Source organism: Platalea leucorodia (genome assembly GCF_965183815.1).
Source record: "Platalea leucorodia genome assembly, chromosome: 16".
NCBI lineage: Eukaryota > Metazoa > Chordata > Aves > Pelecaniformes > Threskiornithidae > Platalea > Platalea leucorodia.
In genome coordinates, this window is record NC_138838.1 from 12,276,291 (window position 1) to 12,294,820 (window position 18,530).

Below are 18,530 nucleotides of genomic sequence, written 5' to 3' on the forward strand. Positions count from 1 at the left end.
TAAATCATCCTGTGACATTTTCCTAAGTAGCACTGGGAAAAAATAGCCTACCCTTTACTTAAAATACAGCTTTTCAACCAAATTAACAGGTCACAAAAAGGCGTAATAGGCTCTCCATCCAAAAATGACAGCAGAGAAAACCTATGTGGCAGACAGTTTGAATTCATGCAAATGTTGAAAACCTTTTCTGTAGCAGCTCTTACGAGCAAATCGCACTCAAGTCCGCACGCGTTTTCTCCCTGCCTCCGGAACAGCACAGCTCAGCGTTACAGACCAACAACGGGCACTTTTACAAGGGCAGAAAACACACGTTCTCGGTGCCTGGTGTCAGCACCTAACGACAGAAGCTGCTTTCCCAAATCAGAAAACGTACTTGCAAGATGGCCCAGCCAGAAAACTGAATTTTCACCTAAAGAGACATTGTGCAGAGACCCATTTTTCATGGCAATTTTCTATTACTCACTACAGGAATTCTCAAACTGGCAAAACCAGCTTTATTGTCAACTAGAAAAACTCCCAATGTTTTTTAATGTGTTGTGGCTGGAAATTCAAGCTTTCTGCACAAAAATATAACATTCAGTTGAGCTGTAGCCCGTAATTCGAGTAAGGGGTTTTCCTTCCAAGATCACCTTGAAGAGCTCAGTAATTAGAGGGAAAGAACAAGACTGCTAAGGTTCTCCAAGCTAACGACAGTTATTAGACATAACAAGTTTCCTCGCATCGCAGCAGAAACCCTGCGGGCGCTGCTGCAGTGCCTGCAGGTCACGCTGCCAAGCAGCGGCACGGGCTCAGCTGGGCACCGTGCACATTCACAGCCCACGACGAGACGTAGCTCAGGACGGATCTGTGTACCAGCCACTCTCGCTAACCATTACAAATTACTTTTAAAAGAGCAATTTTCATCCCTCACCTTCACCTCTACTCAATATTTCCTCTAACACCCACGCCAGCTCTTCGCATTTGCAAGTCATTATAAAAAGTATATTCCCTATTCCTGAAAAGCATCTTTAATGTGTTGGTAGTGCTGGCACTGGGCTCCGAGCTCTGCACAACAGGCAAGTCGCTTCCGTGGAAAATTCCCTATGGGGTAGAGTGATCCAACCTCCTGCAATGACAATAAACTGTCAAGAAGTTCGAGCCTTCGGGATAACTTCTGGCTGGTAAAGGCAGAACAAACTCTAAGAATCAAGAAGAGATATGAAAGTTTCATCATATTTGGTAGAAAAAGTTATTTTTGGCACAGCAAATGGGCTACTGGAAACAAGTCCATTCACCACCTTTCTCCTCTGAGATGTCTAGAGGTACTAGAGGGAGCTGTGCCCCAGTCACAATTTGATACAGCAGTTTATGATGGTATAAGCCCGTCCTCCCCCCTGTGATCTCTGAATATAACAGAAAGCATAAAATCTCATTTCCTCGCACTGCCTCCAGTCAGGGGAACCCAGTTTTTGATATCTCGTGCAGGCCTGTGGGAGTAGCAGCATCCATTTCACAGAAAGAAGAACAACTTTTCTGTCGGAAGACTAGAGAAGACAGACAGATCCCCACGCATCACCTGCCGGCGCAAACCTCGCCGCGCTGGCGCGTCGTGCCATTGCCTCTGACACGTGTCTCCGTGGGATTTTACGCAGTTGCGGGATACTGATTTCCACAGCACACGGATGAATTGCCTTCTGCTCCGCTGCCTCTGAAAGTTTTGCCATCACTGCAGGGAGATCCTTACCTACCTTACTCCACTCGTTTTTATGGCAGAGGCATGAAAGTAGTGAAGGATGAAGCAAGTTGCTCACGCGAACCGCGGCACCCAGCCCTGTCTCTCGGCAGCCTCGCTTTCCTCCTGCCCTCCCCTACCACGACTTGCTAGCGGGCTTGATGGAATTGATGCAAATTGCAGTAATTACTGCCATTGTTATAACCTCATTTCCACACATTCCTCACGTACAAACCTGTCACCACCGCACTGTTCTGCATGCGCGGCATAGAGATGCCCAGAATTGCGCTGAGGTTAAGAGGAGGTGCAACCGCAGACCCCAGCAGTCAAACTGTCCCCTGCTGTTTCTAGCTTCAGGGATCCTTCAGCACGCTGAATCTATGACTTTTCAGCTCACACGCCCATGGTAATAAATCTCCGATAGCACAGACCATAGAAAGAGAAGCTGAGGCAGAGAGATAGCAGAGGTCATCTAGTCCCTGAGACTGCTTTTCATTTTCCCATAACGCTTCAGTCTGAAAGCTCCCAGCCCGCTCTGCGCCAGCAGCACCAGCACCCCTCTCCTGAACGCAGACCATAACTTGCTCGGCGACCACCTCCTCTCTGCAGCGATGCCAAAGGAGCACGCCGTGCCCACTCACACCTTTTGTACATCCCCTAATCTCAGCAGGGCAAGGGCCTGGCCCCAGCTGAGCCCAGCCAGGAGCAGCCTCCACAGCACCTGCAAACAGAGCTGGTTAACCCTGTGCCTGCCAGCAAAGAGCATTGGGCTGGCGCCTCTTACGCTGCTTCCCTTACATTGGAGTCTGTGAATCATAGAATCACAGAATCATTAAGGTTGGAAAAGACCCTTAAGATCATCCAGTCCAACTGTTATCCCAGCGCTGCCAAGGCCACCCCTAAACCATGTCCCTCAGCACCACATCTCCCTGGCTTTTAAATACCCCCATGGATGGGGACTCAGCCCCTGCCCTGGGCAGCCTGGGCCAGGCCCTGACAGCCCTTTCGGGGAAGAAGTTTTTCCTAATATCCAACCTAAACCTGCCCTGGCGCAGCTTGAGGCTGTTCCCTCTCGTCCTACAAATTCCGCAAGAATGAGAATGCTGCCATTTGTTTAGCAGCACACAGGTAAACCTCCACTGCTTCTTGTATTTCAGGTTGGTCTTTATCAGTATATTACAGCTTTCCTAACCATGTGGATTCCATTTTTCAAAAATACTAATACTAAAATACTAAGCAGCAGCATCCCTCCGTGCTGTGTGGTCACCATCAATTGCTACCCCATGTTGCATGAAAATCCCAGCCACAAAATTCACACCTGCCCCAGCAGCCCCCAGAAAGCAAGTGGGTAAGACACGCACCACCCGGTCCCGTAGGCTCCTTGGGCGTTATCAGCCCTAGGGCAAACTGGTACCAGAAGTAAAAGAGATACCTATGTTTCTAAACAATGAGGTAATGAAAATCTTAACAGTGAGAAAAATATAGGTAACATGAGGAGAGTTCAGAAATTGAGACAGATGCTTGAAAGAGGCTCTTGTCTTAAATCCTATCTTTTAGTTAAAGGAAAACTCTAGAGACTGGTAAAACATGATCTTTTATACTTATTTGTGCACCTATATTTGTATATTTTATACATGGGTGAGAGGATGTGTATATGTGTTTTCAAGCATCTGTAAATCATAGAATCATAGAATCGTCAAGGTTGGAAAGGACCCTTAAGATCATCGAGTCCAACCATTAACCTAACACTGCCTGACACTGCCAAGTCCATCTATACCATGTCCTTGAGCACCACATCTATCCGTTCTTTTAATACCTCCAGGGATGGAGACTCAACCACAAATATTACACACATGTAGACACCCTCAGCCTACGTGTGGAGAACTTGCAGCGTTTATGGAGACAAGCGTTTGAAAATCGCCTATCTTAGCCGCTCTTGCTTCCTGAACTCAGGTCCCTTGCGCATGCTTGCTATGACGTGTCTTTAATGACCTCCTCATCTTCACTCTTTTCCCTCATGCGGTTCTTGTCCACTGGGAAGGATGGCCGTCCCTCAGCAAGGACCTCCTCAGCCACCTCAACGGACCCCCTTCACAAAGCACATGGTCAATTCAGCCAACTGCCGTGACTAAAATGACTTGTACTGTAGCCATGCAAAATGACACAAAGACTGTGACCTGATAGTGAGCTGCTTCGTTGCCTTGGAAGGACTAGCACCTCTGCTCCAAAAATGCCACGGGTGGTGGGTGTCAATGGGTGCTGTCACCCCAAACTCACCTGTGTCCATCAGAGCCTCTCTGCCCTGCACTGCTACATCAGCATCCCTCCTGCGGCCGCTGCCTGCTTCAAGGGTCCCCAAAATGAATATCATTTCTATGTCTTTCATTAAGAAGAAAAAGAAAAAGAAATCAGAAGGGTTCCCTGACCGTCCACACTCCGTGTAAGAAATATGTAGGAAAACGAGACCCTCTCCAGATTCTGGCATACTCATTTCAGTGTGACACTTCAGGCATGATTTAACTTCCCCCTCCCACAACCTCTCTACAAAATCTCTGCTCCAACTGTATTTAAGTCCTTTCAAAAGACCTGCTTCTGCTATGATGCCCACATAGAATATATTTGGTGGTTATTCCTCTTCTGACCTTTGTCCTTAATTTGCAAGTATCCGTGAGCATAAACCAACGCTCCCGAGCTGTGTGAAGGGATTCCCTTGCTCAGTCAGATCCACCACAAGCAAATAATGAACGCAGAAAGCTGGCAAAATGCACAACCCATTAGTTGTGTGCACAGCACCTCACAGACCAATATCCTAAATTTGCCATTAATTCTTTCATGAAGCACATACCTGAATGAGGCTGAAGTAAAGCAGAAACAGCAAAGCCATGGTACTTGGCTGCACAGCCTCTGCCAATTGCCCTGGAGGAGGTACCCTGCACGGTGTACCTCGGGTAATCGTTTGTGGGTGAGCATGGTTCCAACAGCACCCATCAAACCTACTCTGGCCATAAAGACTTCACACAAGCATAATTACTGACACATTAGCCTAAAATTGATAAATTATAAGTCCTTGCTTCACCTAAGGCGGCACCTGCCTTGATGTGGAAAGGGCTGGTCTTAGGAAATGACCGAGATGAACAGTTCCCTTCTTCCAAACGTTCGCAGTATTTTTGGTGTGGTTCATCAGACATGCAGAGGTCTACATCTGAGCTTGTTACTGAGACACCCTTTGCAGTCGACAGCGAAAACCAGCCGCTTCCAGGACACAGTCTGCCTCATCCTGAAGTAAACGTCTAAAATGGGCCAAAAGATTCACATCCCAGGGCCCTTGGTGGGTCTGAAAGACCTGGGGCAGTGACAGCACTGCAGCCATCTCCTCTGTAGGCATCTGCAGCTCCAGGAGATTAATCTCACCGTGGTCTACCGATTTGCAAATACTGATGAGTTTCTTTCCCTATTTTTCCCTAGATCACATGTGCACTGCAGCAGAATCAAACACGCTGCAAAGCCTTTTAGGAGCTGGTCACATCCTCTGATTCAGACAGGGCAGCCTGATTTGCTCTTTCTTTCCCCACAGACGTGAACACCTACACAGCAGGTCCCACCACGGCACTGCTCACACCCAGTCGCAGGACAGAGTCCCCAGTCCCACTCGCTGGAGTGATCCAGCCGGTGAGCCCTGTCTCCGCAGGATCCGGGCACTACCATGAGCCACCCAAGCGGCACTGAGGCTTGGTCTGAGGGTATCTCTGAGAAGGGCTAAGCACAGCCTGAGTCCCATCAGCCACTGAAGGACTGACCACAGCCCCCGGCTGCCTCTCACACTGATGGGTACCAGCGCAACTCCCCAGCAGCCAGTTTGAATGTTTCTCCAATAACTACCTCCACGGGCTTGCCAAGCCTTCGCAACCATCACTCACAACGGTTATCATTATACATCACGGTGTAGAAATGAAATGCCACCTTTTTACAAAGCCAAGAAAATGTTATTGAATTTTTCTTTTAAAACCAAGCTGTTGGCCTGCCTGACTGGCATGTTTATCAACCTGCTCCCTACCCGCACCTTGTAAGGGGCCTGCATTAAAGAGTTTGCATTAAATCCAAGCAGGAATCTGCCAGCACCGCTTCAAGAATGAAATGGCGTGACACATATGGATGCAGAGCTATATATAAGGCTGCTCTCCTTTTAACATGTTCTTTTATCTTCCAGGGAACAAGATTGTTCTTGACAGCCATTAATAAGAACTGATCTAAGTAGCTGCACCGCTTCTGCACACATCCAGGCAAAGAGAGCACCCAGGCTGCGGACCGTGGGAAACCCGCCTTTCTGGAATCAAGGAAATACACGGCTCCGAAATTACTGGCAGTCACCCAATTCATTTACTTTTAACACTCGATCTCCTCCACTGTTTACTTGCACATTTACTGCATTTCTTCCTGAATTGCTGGGAAAAATGTTCATATACCATAGGAGATGACCAGTCTTGGTCATCTATCTAAGAGTTTGTTTAGGTTTTGAGGGTTTTTTCTAAATAATCAAAAAAGTAGTTGGGCTCAAGTTTCTGCCAAGTTTTACCCCAGTGTGACTCAGTTCAAGCAACCCAGAAAGCCCTTTAACAGCAAATGAAGAGCTATCAATCATGAGGTACCATGCAAGTTCCAGAGTTGGGGATGGTTTGTAAAAAATATAATGCTTATTTTTTCTTTAAAGGTGCCGAAGTGGTATGGGAGCCTCGTGTGGGCTCTTAACAGATGACTTTTACCCTCTGGATTATTGAAAATCCACATCCCATAGACGACAGCAATAAGCACTGAGATCCCGCATTGTCCTTTGCGACAGAACCACTGAGAAGCAGCAGTGGGCAAATCCAAAAATAGGTCATTCAGCTTCTCCCCATCAGCTCACTGCAGGGTATATTGTCAGTTTAATTTCTTCATTTAGTTCCTTCTGCTTCCCATAACACTGCTTTCAAATCACAACAGTATACGGGAGTAGGATGTGCCAGCTGGCTTTGCAATTTTTTGTACACACAAAACTCCTGCCTTCAAACTAGATTAACCTTCAAGCAGAATTATGATACACACAGCACCCGGTGTAGCGGAGGAGAAGCCACCGGCATACGGCACCTAGGAAACGGGCAAATACAAGGTGTGCTTCACACTGGTATCTCATAGATTTGTATTAAAGTTTTCACTATGACAAAAGATTGTTAAAAAAAAAAAAGTATGGAGAGGCACGTAGGTAAGTTTTTACCAGGGAAGGCGGGTCATACAGAAATGGATTGCCTCCTGCCACTGCTAAAGAATAAAAACGTGTAAAACCCTGAAATCCCAGTGTATTTGAACACCAGCAGCGTTTCAGGAGCGTGACGCCATAGTCTCTCAGTGCCTGTCCTGGTGAGGCCGAGCTTCCTTTTCTTACCCAGAATTATACTTTTAATCTGACAATCATTTTCTGCTTGGTAAATACAACCTATCCCATTTTTTTTAAGAAACAGACAATAACAAAACAAATCCTCACTACCAAGCAGAATGATTGCACACTTACTTTCATGGTTTCTCTAGTATCTTCCAGTTCTTTCTCCCAGGGCAAATCTAGGCCAAGCTCTTACAAACTTTCCTTGTTGAACAGGGAAGAGCACATTGATTCTTTATTGCCATCTAGTGACCAAAGCTATGTCCACTGTCACACCAAGCTGGACTGCAAATCTGGGGCACTTTGAAACCGAGAGCAAACGAGAAAGGAAGCCTGCTTCTCACCCTTAACTTGTGCTCCCCTATCCACAGCCCTTTTGGGTCCTCAGACCTCCGATGTGCAGTAAGCGTAGGCCACTGCTGCTCTCATACAGTCCTTGGTCTCTTTACCCTCCCTCTGGAGCTCAGCAATCCAGAAAGAGTCATTCTGCAGGAAGGAACAGCCTTGTTTTGTCCCCAGGAGCTCCCAGAGCTTGGGACCAGGGGTCACCTTGCTGGACAGGGTAAGCACAGCCCCTCCAGGACCAGAACAACATTTGACGTAGCTGTAGCAGCCATTCCCTCCCCTTGGGCGAAGGAAGGAGTCAGATGATTGTTTTCAGGTGTTTTCAGGATCCTTCAGAGAGGTGTTTCCATTTGGCTCATATTCCGGGGGCTCACAAGTGGCTCTCTTCTTGCTGAGACCAACTCCTCGCAGCTAGCTGTCACGCCTGCACGCAGGGCACCAAAGCGTGCCGCAGGAAGGCTTTGGGAGTGCTCCGGTCCTTGGACGCTTGCTTGCCTTGCTGCTCTCGTTATCCAGATGCTGTTGTCTTTAACCTAGCTGGGAGCCTGAAGTTACTCATTACGGAACGGTAAGAGTGCGGAAGGCTGCGTAGCCTCGGAGCGATGGGGTTCCCACGAAGCGCTGCTGTGCAGCGGGAGCAGCACGGAGACCCTGGCCGGGCGGCACATGGCTCTCCTCCTCCCTCCAAGGCCCAGGTCTCCAGCCAGGACACGGTTTAGCTCATGCCAGTGCCACCAGCAGCCACACGATGACACTGCAGCATAAATTTCGAAATAAGCCCTGCTGTGCTGCTTAGCAAGGAAATACCACTTCTTTAATAAGCTAGGCCTTCTCCCCACCCAAAAAAAAAGGGTTGTAAGGACAGAGCTGTCCTTGTGCTCTAACGTACGTTTTGTGACGCTTTTCAGACACAGCCACTTTGGTTCCTGCCTCGCAGCACACGCCGTGACCCCACGGCTGCCCGGTGCGGTCAGGGATGAGGGAGCCCGGCGCTGCTCCGCAGCTGCCCGGTGGGAGCAGGGCTGGTGCCAGCACGATCCCCTTACCTGCCTGGTCCTGCCCACTGGTTGTCCTGGGTGGGAGGCTGGGCTGTTTCTGGGTGCGAAGCATCTTCCTTGGCATTTGGGCAGCAAAGCTTTCAAAGTTCCTTTTCAAAAGGGATGAAAATGTTTTCCTCTCTTTCTCTGCATAAAGATTTAGATTGTGGAGCATGAGCTGCCTGCCCAGTTCGTCTCCAAACTGGCTTTACTCATTTACTGTGGGCTCTCTTCAGACCACGTTACGTTTACCAGCCCTCTTCAGACAGACCTGGAAGAACAACGGATTTCCTCGGAGGCCTGGGAAACCCAGACCATACAGACCCCAAAATACACAACAGAGTGGGCGAGCTTGTGCAGCGATCCATCAAGTCCATCGCTGTGATGTGTATCAAAGAATAATAAGAATACTAAACTATGTGAAAGTCTAACGAGTGCAGAATAAAAGAGGATAAATATATGCATTGAGTGGTATGGCTTTCATGGACATGCTTTCACAGCCCTTTCCTCTGCCCCCAAATACAGAAAAATCTGTTTCATAGCACCATGTTCAGTGTTAGACCTGCTTACCAGAAGTTCAGAACAATTTTTTAAAAGCTTAAAATAAACCTCTGTGAGAGCACTGTCTTAGATTGTGTTTGAAAATCCCGTCTTAAATGTGGTCAGAGGGCTCCTGCGAGCTTTCAAATGCAGTTCGCTAGACTGTGATCAGCAAAACGTCTGGGACAGACATGAGTGAAGTTGTGCACTCTTGGCCTTTGAGTAGCAGAGTTTCAGATCCCAACTAATGAGGTCTGAACGCGCGTAGGAGAAGCTGTTGACCGTTACAAACGGCCTCTGTGATGCAAAGGTTAAGGGAGCCTCAGAAGTCACTAACACTTGTCAGGCCACACAACCAGCCGCTGTCCCACTCACAACGCCGGCGCTACCCCAGCGTTACAAGGCTGGAAGTGTCTCCTCCTGGAAGGTCCACTGGTGCACTTCGGCTCGGTCCTGCCCATACATACATGCCTACGATATGCAGAAATGAGCCTGGGCCCTTGCTGAATCACTGAGTTCATGAACTCAGCCTGACTTCGCATCCCATGTGTGTGTGTGTATAAGTGATGCAGATATCAACAAGTTTGGATCTGAGAAGTAAGATGTTACCCAAATTACAGGTCAGCACATGTACGTTAGTTCCAGCCATCAGCAGGTAAGACTGAACACTGCTAAAGGCGGATGAGAGGAAAATGGCACCTTGTAGTAAAACTGTGCTGTTAACATGGTTTAGCATTTATTGATGTAAGAGGCCAAGAAGCAAAGGCTGCTTCACAAAGGTTCACAGACATTAGCATAAAGCATCCACTCACTCTTCATGTTTAACTTTTCCACCATTGGGCTCCATCAGTTTCCCATTGTATATCAGAAGATGACCGCCCTCAGTTATCCTTGGATGCATCTGCAATCTCCTGAAACTAAGCTGTTTCTGCTAGGCCCAGGTTCAGTGGTTCACCAAAGTGAAGGAGAGCAGGATTTAATGTTTTTTAATGTCACTGGGCGATGCCCTGAAAAACACTAAGGTCCCCACTCTCGGTGGGGGCAAGGGGAATTGGTGGCACTCAACATGATGAGGGATTCTGAATTCCTTATTTCCTTCTCTCCCTCAGAACAAACATTTTTAAATAAGCTTCTCTCCTTGCTGAAGTGGGTGGAGAAAGTACATTCCTAAGGCAAGCTTACAGAGAAATATTTGAAATGACAACAGCTGTTGAGCCCCCATCACTTTTACAGTTTTCTGGTGAAACCTTTTAAATGCCTCTCTTGATAAGGAATAAAAATCTGAGTCACTCTTTGTTCTTGATCCAGAGTAGCAACTCACTTTTATTTGTCGATAAAGCTATCGCACCTTCAGTGCCTTTTGCTAAAGCCGAGCAGAAGCGTCAATCTGAAGACGTGCCTCTATTTCCAGATTTGATCATGAGTGCTTGTCTGTAAAACAAAGCCGAGTTACGAGTGTTTTAAAGTTTCAGTTTTACAGCCTTCCGATGTCATCACTCAGTTGAACAATATAAAAAAGCCACAATGCAAGTCAAATAATCCATGTAATTACCATGTACTTACTTTTATTTCAAGACTAGAGTCCTGTAATTCAAACCTAGGCAAACCCCCTATTTCTCACTTTGGTGCTTTCTCTCTTTAATTTACCAGGAGAGGAAAGTTTTACAGGGAGAATACCTCATTTACTGAACCAAGCAGAAAAAGGACAGACTGAGAACAACTGCTTTCAGTTTCATTTAATTAATTGGACTGAGAGGAAATGATACTGCTTAGGAACTGAAAAGCAGAGGGGGGTGTTAGCAAAAAGAGAAGCGTTAAGATTCACAGCCTGTCTGGGAGAGGGTGAGGAAAGAGACTTACTGCCTGTGGATCAGCGCCAGCTCAACTGGAGGTATTGGCTGGCATAATTCTATCAATGCTTCTACTGAATATGCAATTTTTACTATGGAGAAAAAATAATTTTACTTCTTGTCTTCTGAAACTATTCTGTAAGTCTCCATTCAGTGTTGGAGCAGACCTGGGACCGAACGTCTCTTCTGTGAAATCTTTTTTGCTGATCTCTGCTTACGGTAGGGGAGGTACCGCACTGCTCACGGTAGCATAATTTGAGAGGCAGAATACGTGTTACTATGAGTCAAGAGAGTGAAAACATACTGGCTCTGAAGCCATGCTTGCTTAATGCAACCTCATGGGAACCCACTGTGTGTTGGAATCTAAAGAGCTTTGTGATATTCTGAGTACTAGCTTTTCTAGACGCACTTCCTCTGCAAAATATCCCATTGCTCCTATTCACCCAATGTAGAATAATCCTGAATGATGAATTCTATCCTAAATTTCTGGAACTCTGCAGTACCTTTTTCTCCATGGCTTGATTTTTATTTCATCCCAGCATTTTTCAAAGATGTCAAACGTAGACATTTGATCTAGAAAAGTAAGTAACAGTCATATCAGAGGATAATTTAACATTATATTCAACATGCAATCATATGCAGTAGGGAGGCACCTGGGCTCCTTTGTTGTTATGGAAAATTATCTAGAGCTCCATCTCTGATGCAGCTGAGATATAATCATACTATTTGCTTGGCAGGAACAAGATCAGCCTTCAGCAAATAAGGGAAGTTGCTGAAGATTTTCTAGGATTTGAGCTTAAAATTAATGGCTTGAGTCATGGTTATTATTTTCCTGAAACTCAAGCAGACTATAGGGAATGGATCTTGTTTGTGTAGATGTGAGCATAAATAGTCAATGGAATTAACAAATTCCACACTTTACAGGGAGAGTGTACCTATGGCCAGCATTTCAAGAAGCTATGGAATCCAGAACTGGGCCCTGGGACCCCAGGCAGTGTGGAGATAAGTAGCGACTCTGTAGGTATGGCCCTTTGCATGTAGGAGGCCGAGTCCAATGTGTCACTTCTCACCTCATGTTTCTGAAGGGTTGGAAGCGGCAGAAGAATGTTGCAATGAGCACAGGTCACCAGCATGTCAAAAGACTGGGTGTCTTTAAGAGCTTGAGGCGATGTGGGAAGTCCGCCTCTTGCGGGAGAGGGAAAACCAATCTTTTTGTTCTTTTGGGGCTTAAGCGAGGTTTTGGAGGTTGATGGCTGGTCCCTTTCTTTCCCTTTGGGACGGACATCTTTCCACACCATTGCATTCTTGGGGGAAGAGGGAGCCAGAGAGGAAGACTGTGGTGGATCACTGCTGAGTTTTGAAGTTGACTGGCCAGCAAGAACTTCTGTCAGCTTATGGGCTGCACTGCATTTATTCTGTTAAAAAAGAACATGCATAATGAGGTGAAGACTGGCATTACACCCAGCTGTGTGGTACACTGTGATTTGCGACAGACATGAGGCATGGGGAGGGACAGTGGACTCTACCTCACAGTGATGCTTCAGCTGAATACATGGTATCATGAAACTATAGTTTGAACAGCCAAGACAACGCTGCCTTTTGTTACCTAATATATAGCTTTTCAGAGATATAACCTGGCTGGAAATTAAGCACAGACCATACTCTTATTCTGTTCCAAATGTGCTTACCAGATGTTGGGAGTACTGGTCTTCTGGGAATGACTTATTGCACTTCCGACAAAGATTGCCATCGGTACCTTCAGAAGGAAAAAAAATGGAGAGAAACACAGTACTGACACCAGTCATCTAGACAGGCTGCTCAGGTCCACTTATGGTCTCTGGTTCTAGAGAAACACAGACTGCTGATTCTACTGGCCAAGAAGGAATCAGAACTGTGACTACATTTTGCTTTTGGCACCACTCATAACCAATCCACCATCCCTTCTCGCAGACTTCAAGATATTTGAAATTCTGCTCCAGCCTCATGTTTTGTGGCTCAAGACGCTTCACTCCTACCCTGGCTAGTCCTGTTGCTAGGGGGTTTTGCTCTCTATAGTTTATTTTGCCAACCACTGCACCTACGGATGCCTGTTCTTTTCTGGAATCATTGACAGGATTCATGAATTTTTTGTTTTGACATACTCTGTCCAATACCTTAGGCCTAATAAAGCTGCTCTCAACTTCAAGAAATCAAGGTATACATCACTGGCTTTATATATGAAGTTGGAGGAAATTCTAAATCATATTTTCTCCTGTGCTACAAATAGAAAGAGGAAGAAGTTCCACTGCTTTTCTGACAGAAGGAATTTCACTTCCAGGATATAAGGGAGGCGTAAAAGAACACGGTCAATGAGCTACCAGTCAGTGGAACCACTCTGGCTTTACAATAACCAGCATAATAGAAAGCAACACTTGGCCCTTTCACTGTGGCTGGTTAAACAACAATCCCCGCCAGCCCGCACTACTGAGAATTGTAGAGAAGGCAGGAGAATTTTCACTGAGATTTAACGGAGTTGACCCAGCCCATGACAATGAGGAATTTTGCTTACCAGTGGGGCAAATAAATTTCACATTAGTGGATGCTTCACTGGTTTGAAAGTTCACATCCTTATGATATGACAGACCACCGTTCTGACAAATATCTTTGTGTTTGTCCTGGTCTTTGTACATGATGTATTTGTTACACTCCCGACACCGCTCTGTTCGGCTGGCACAGGTCTTCAGGTGTTCCTGCAGCTTGTTGAAGGGCATTTCAAGCTCACAGATCTTGCATTTCGTTGCTCGTTTGTGGCATTCCTTGGTCTGCATATCAATAGAGGAAGTTATTGCAAAGTTTCTGTCAATACTAAAAGAGGGCATTGGGTGAGAGCAATGAGCGACTGTTTAAGAATGCTCTCCCTAAGGGGTATCTACACAACCAAACGCAGGCTTAGCTGTATTAGGAGTTTGCCTATCTAGGCTATCTTTAATTTAGGATGATTTCAGCAATATAGGCAAAATGGGAATCAATAGCAGTGAAGACGTTCTGTGTCAGTACAGGTTAGCAACAGAGCACAAGCCCATCTAGAAAATTCCAGTACTTCAGCTAGCACCACCAGGGGAAGCCTGCTGTGCCTTCACTGCTTTGGTTCCTTGAAATGGTTAGACTATAGCTAGCACGGACAGGCTGCTCTCGCTTCCCAGCCTCTGCCAATTCTTTTGTGTATCTCCTCCTTAGCTGTTTCCTTGACTCTTGCTTTGTATAACCAACTCCTTTGGAAAAGCAGGTAATACGAGTGTGGGGGCAGGACAGAAATGTCTTTGAGAAGCCCTCAAAGAACATCAGCTTGAGGTGCCAAGGATGAGAAAGTAATAGATTATCTCCTGGAACAGACTGTCCCATCACAGCTGGGTGGGCAACCACCATGGGATATACTTCTTTACAAGGGGGAAAAGGTATGCCAAAACACTGCAACTGTTGAGAGGTTTAAGTTTCTTCATGGTCCAGGACAGGAGTCAGGGATTTACGTGTTTTTGCTGCTGAACCCATTAGTGTGACTCTTGGTGGCTGGTCAAAGGTCAGCTTAGATGGTAAAAAGTACTGCACTCCGTACTTACCTCATGATGCTCCAACTGGTATTGCTGCATGCTTTGGTGACAAAGATTACATCTGACCTGCAAGCAAAACACAGAGCAGTTCATTGGGAGCACAGGAGGATGGCTAGTGCTGTCATACATCAATACAACTTCAAGCTGCTGAGATGATCTTCCGGTCATTTTCATCCCAATCATCGACAAGCTGTTGGTGAATTTTTGTTTCTGTCAGGCCTGAGCTGGGCTGACGAGATTTTGAGGAAAACAGATACCTGATGATTCTGCAGGAAGCTGTCATTCTGTGCGAGGATCCAGTTCCGAGAGGTGCCCATGTGAAATGCAAAGTGTGATGTGAAATAAAGAGTGTGTATTCCAAATTTTGACTGACGTTTAACTTAAAAGTATAGGTCTGATATTCAGTTAGTCTAAATTATAACAGCCTCTCTGAAAACATAGGAGGTATGCTACTTCCCTATAGGTTCGCCACAAGAGCTACTCATGTGTTCTGTTAAGAAACTGAAACCAATGGAACTGCTAAAACAATAAAACTAGTAAGACTAAAAAGTTATGCCTGTGTATTCATGCTTCAACATAGTACCTCTAGCTACAGGGTTCTTAATGCTATACTAAAAATGCTATTGGCTCACTATATATGAAGAGCTGATAAATTTACTCTGCCAGTTCAGTTTTGTTAGGGAAGTGCATTGATGTCATAGCTTTGTACAAGCAAGGTTTATGCCAGAGCAGGTACTGTCTGTCTTCCTCTAATCAAATCATTTAACTTGCCTGCTCAGGCTAATTCACAAGCACTAGGAGCATGTATCCATACCTGATCTGTAATTTGTATGGCTGGGGAAACAGATACCGCAGCGGAAGCTTTGTTCTCTTAAGCTGAGTGTGCAATAAGATCAAAAGGTGCCATAACCAGACCCTTACAGATTTTCTGGTCAAACAATTACAGAAGTTCAAATCCAGTTCATATAGAGCTCAGTACCATGAACATACTACTTCAGAGCTGGCAGAGCTTTTTGCTATCTGCAAGAAAACCCTGAAGACGGTGTAGCATTCCTCACCTGCTTGTGTGCTTCTGTTTGATGGTCTTTCATATCCTTTTGGACAACTGGTTCATCACATTCTGGACAGAGAGTGAGAAACCGCAAGCAGTGGGCCTCATGGAGGGAGAAATTGGCAGCAGAGACATCTCGTTTACTACCGAGCACATAAATGGAAGAGAGAGAAGAGGCAATGAACTGGTGTAGTGAGTTGGCCCTGGCCAGCAGCCAAGCACCCACAGAGCTGCTCACTCATCGCCACCCCACCACACACACGGTGGGACTGGGGAGGGAGATGGGAAGAACGGACCTGAGAAAATTTGTAGGTTGAGATAAAGACAGTTTAATGCTTGAAGGAAAGGAGGGGGAACAAGTGAAGCAAATGGCATCACTCACCACCTCCCACAGGCATACCTATGCCCAGCCAGTCTTTGAACAATAGCCATCTTGGAAGCAAAAAGAAAAACAACCAACCCAACCCTGTTCTTCTTCCTCTAATGCAGTTTTTATTGCTGAGCATGAGGTTATGGAGCATGGAATATCTCTTTGGTCAGTCTGGATCAGCTGCCCAGGCTATGTCTGCTCCCAGCCTCTTGCTCACCCCCAGCCTACGCACTGGTGGGGCCATGAAGAAAATTAACTCCATCCCAGCCAGACCCAGTACAACTGGTTACAATTCAACTAGTTTGTCCCTAAAAACTAGAAATAAGTATTTGTTTTTCCAATTCATCTTAATAAGGCATTTAGAGACCAGATTCCGTTACTCATTCTGTTCTCCATATTACCAGGAACGCTTCTGAAAGGGACAGGGCAGCTGCTGGAGGCTCCTGGTATATTTGTCCAAGAACTGCTTCAGGAGAAGCTCTGGCTGTTGTTTACATTGTTTACAGATACGGAAAGAAAAGAAGGGCCCCTCTTCTGGCTGTCACCTAAGGCATCAAAAACGTACAGCTCTTTGGCTCCCAGGGGACCAATTTAAGGTGACCCAGCCAAGCAGCTGCTCTGTTCAGATGGAGGCTACCTGAGCTGAGACACACAGATGTCACCATGCTCAGTGCATTCAGGAAGAGCCACTTAACTTTATCAGGGAAATCGCTTATTTGCTTTTAATAATTGATGTGTTCATAACATTAGGGACGAGAATTGAGATACAGTTCAACAGGGCTTGGGTAAAACCTCCTGAAGAAGCTTCTGGGTGCAAACCTTAAGCAGTGTAAAACTTCCATTGCTCCCCTTGAAACAGCCTCGGGATGACCGACGTGCACACCAGCCGATTTTCTGACTTCCTCTGCCAGCAGGGCCTGGGACCGTAATCCCACGGGACCCATCTTAGGATGTCTGCCTCACTGCCCTCCCGTCGGGCTCAGAGACATCAGTGCGCCAGGCAACAGGAGGTGAGGGGTATCCCTGTCGTTTCAAAGCCTTTACTGCAGTGGGCCCAGGACCCTGTGGCAGGAGGTACTGATGCCTGACGCAAGAGAGTGATGGTCGTTAGGAGATGGCAGCTGGAGGTAAGCCCATGCAACCTTTCTGGCCTACTAGAGTAGAAAGACGGACTGAAAGGACATGTGGACTTCCAGCGCTGCTACTCTGAGGAGCTGTGTGAGGCAGACCAGATGATGCCACCTGGGCTTTCTGCACTAGTCTTTGTTTCAAACTCTGACATCATGTCTGGGCCACAGAACCAGTCTGCCCAACATATTTACTGGTTGCTCAATGTGGAGAGAATGGCCAGGATGAGGCCATATAAATTACAAACAGCCCAGCTCCAAGACAGAGCCACCACAGCAAAAAAGCCCTGGGGCAGTGAACTCTTCTAAGTTTCTTAGAGAAGGTAAGTTGCCTCAAGGAAATCTGCTGTAGACGTGAGGAGAAGCTTCTCATGATCATGATGGATAAGCAATGGAATGGATTTCCTTGGGGAATGTGTCATCTCTGTCACCAGAGTTTTTAAGAATTGGTTAGAGGCATCCATCAGAAGTTTTAGGCGAAGTAGGTCTGCCAAGGAGTCTGATCAGTGTGCAGCAACTGCTTCATTCAAAGCACCCCCTACCACCTTTTAGAACATAATGCACAGGCTCCCTGTGCAAGGCTAAGCATCGGTTTTCCTCTGTGACCAAACAAAATTGAGGCTAAGCTCATGTTTAACATTTCTAAGTTTGACTCTTTTTATTAATTGCAGTGCTTCACAGTCTTCACTCATATAATTTGCCCAATGGCCCAGGTACTAGTTGAGACACACGAAGCTACGCTATCCTCATGGCCCCTTTCAGCCTTCTATTCTATGAGAGATTGCCAATTACACTGGAAAAAATGAATATTTTATCACTTAACTGCAAATATAACAACAGAAAGAAACATCAGCCATGGGGGGAAACTGAGGCAGCTGCTGAGTTTGGCATGGTCCATGCACTGACTCCTCTGCCAGACACTGCAAAATTACCCACAGTGATATTATGTAAAAAGAGAACATGCAGCACAGGCGAAGGCTATGGAAGAAACCTCTCCACAGCAAAGTATCAAGAAAGCAGCAACCTGGAAATGTGAAAATGCATACAAAATATTTTCTTTTACGGCTCAGTGGCTGGCATACACCCCTCCTGTTGTGTGGTTCTTCCTCTTCTCCCCCTGTTACAGGAGACCTAGATACCATCAAGGAAAATCCTAGAAAACTCTTGAAATCCCCACACTTTGTAGGGGTGGAGAGAGAGAAAGATCTCTTACCAGTTTTTGCAGAATCTGCTCTCTTCTGTCATGATTTTTCTTTTTATTCTGCTGGATATCCTTTCTCCTAGGAGCAGAGAGGAAAAAAAAACGAAACTGAAAGCCTCTGTTGCAGTAACTCCACCCCAAACAGCTGCTCAGCCAAAAATTCTTTAAAGGAGAAACAGCAGCATTGCCAGACAAGTATTAGTTTTTAGTGCAAGTTCCACGCAGAGATTAGCTGGCTAGTCCTTCGAGGAACTACGGGGTGTCAGTCTCCTCCTTTCCCAAATCAGTTTAATTGAGA

At 46.2% G+C, this 18,530-nt stretch overlaps 1 protein-coding gene across 1 annotated transcript; it reads right to left on the minus strand.

The window, feature by feature from the left end:
• Positions 1-10,312: 10,312 nt before the first annotated feature.
• On the minus strand, positions 10,313-18,308 carry XAF1 (XIAP associated factor 1). The gene is made up of 8 exons (XM_082328157.1): positions 18,245-18,308; positions 15,542-15,677; positions 14,493-14,549; positions 13,445-13,697; positions 12,585-12,652; positions 11,967-12,311; positions 11,400-11,469; positions 10,313-10,477 (listed from the first exon to the last, which is right to left on the minus strand). The coding sequence occupies exons 1-7, from the start codon at positions 18,274-18,276 to the stop codon at positions 11,422-11,424; spliced, it is 939 nt and encodes a 312-aa protein (XP_082184283.1). The 5' UTR covers positions 18,277-18,308; the 3' UTR covers positions 10,313-10,477; positions 11,400-11,421.
• Between the last annotated feature and the right edge of the window lie 222 nt (positions 18,309-18,530).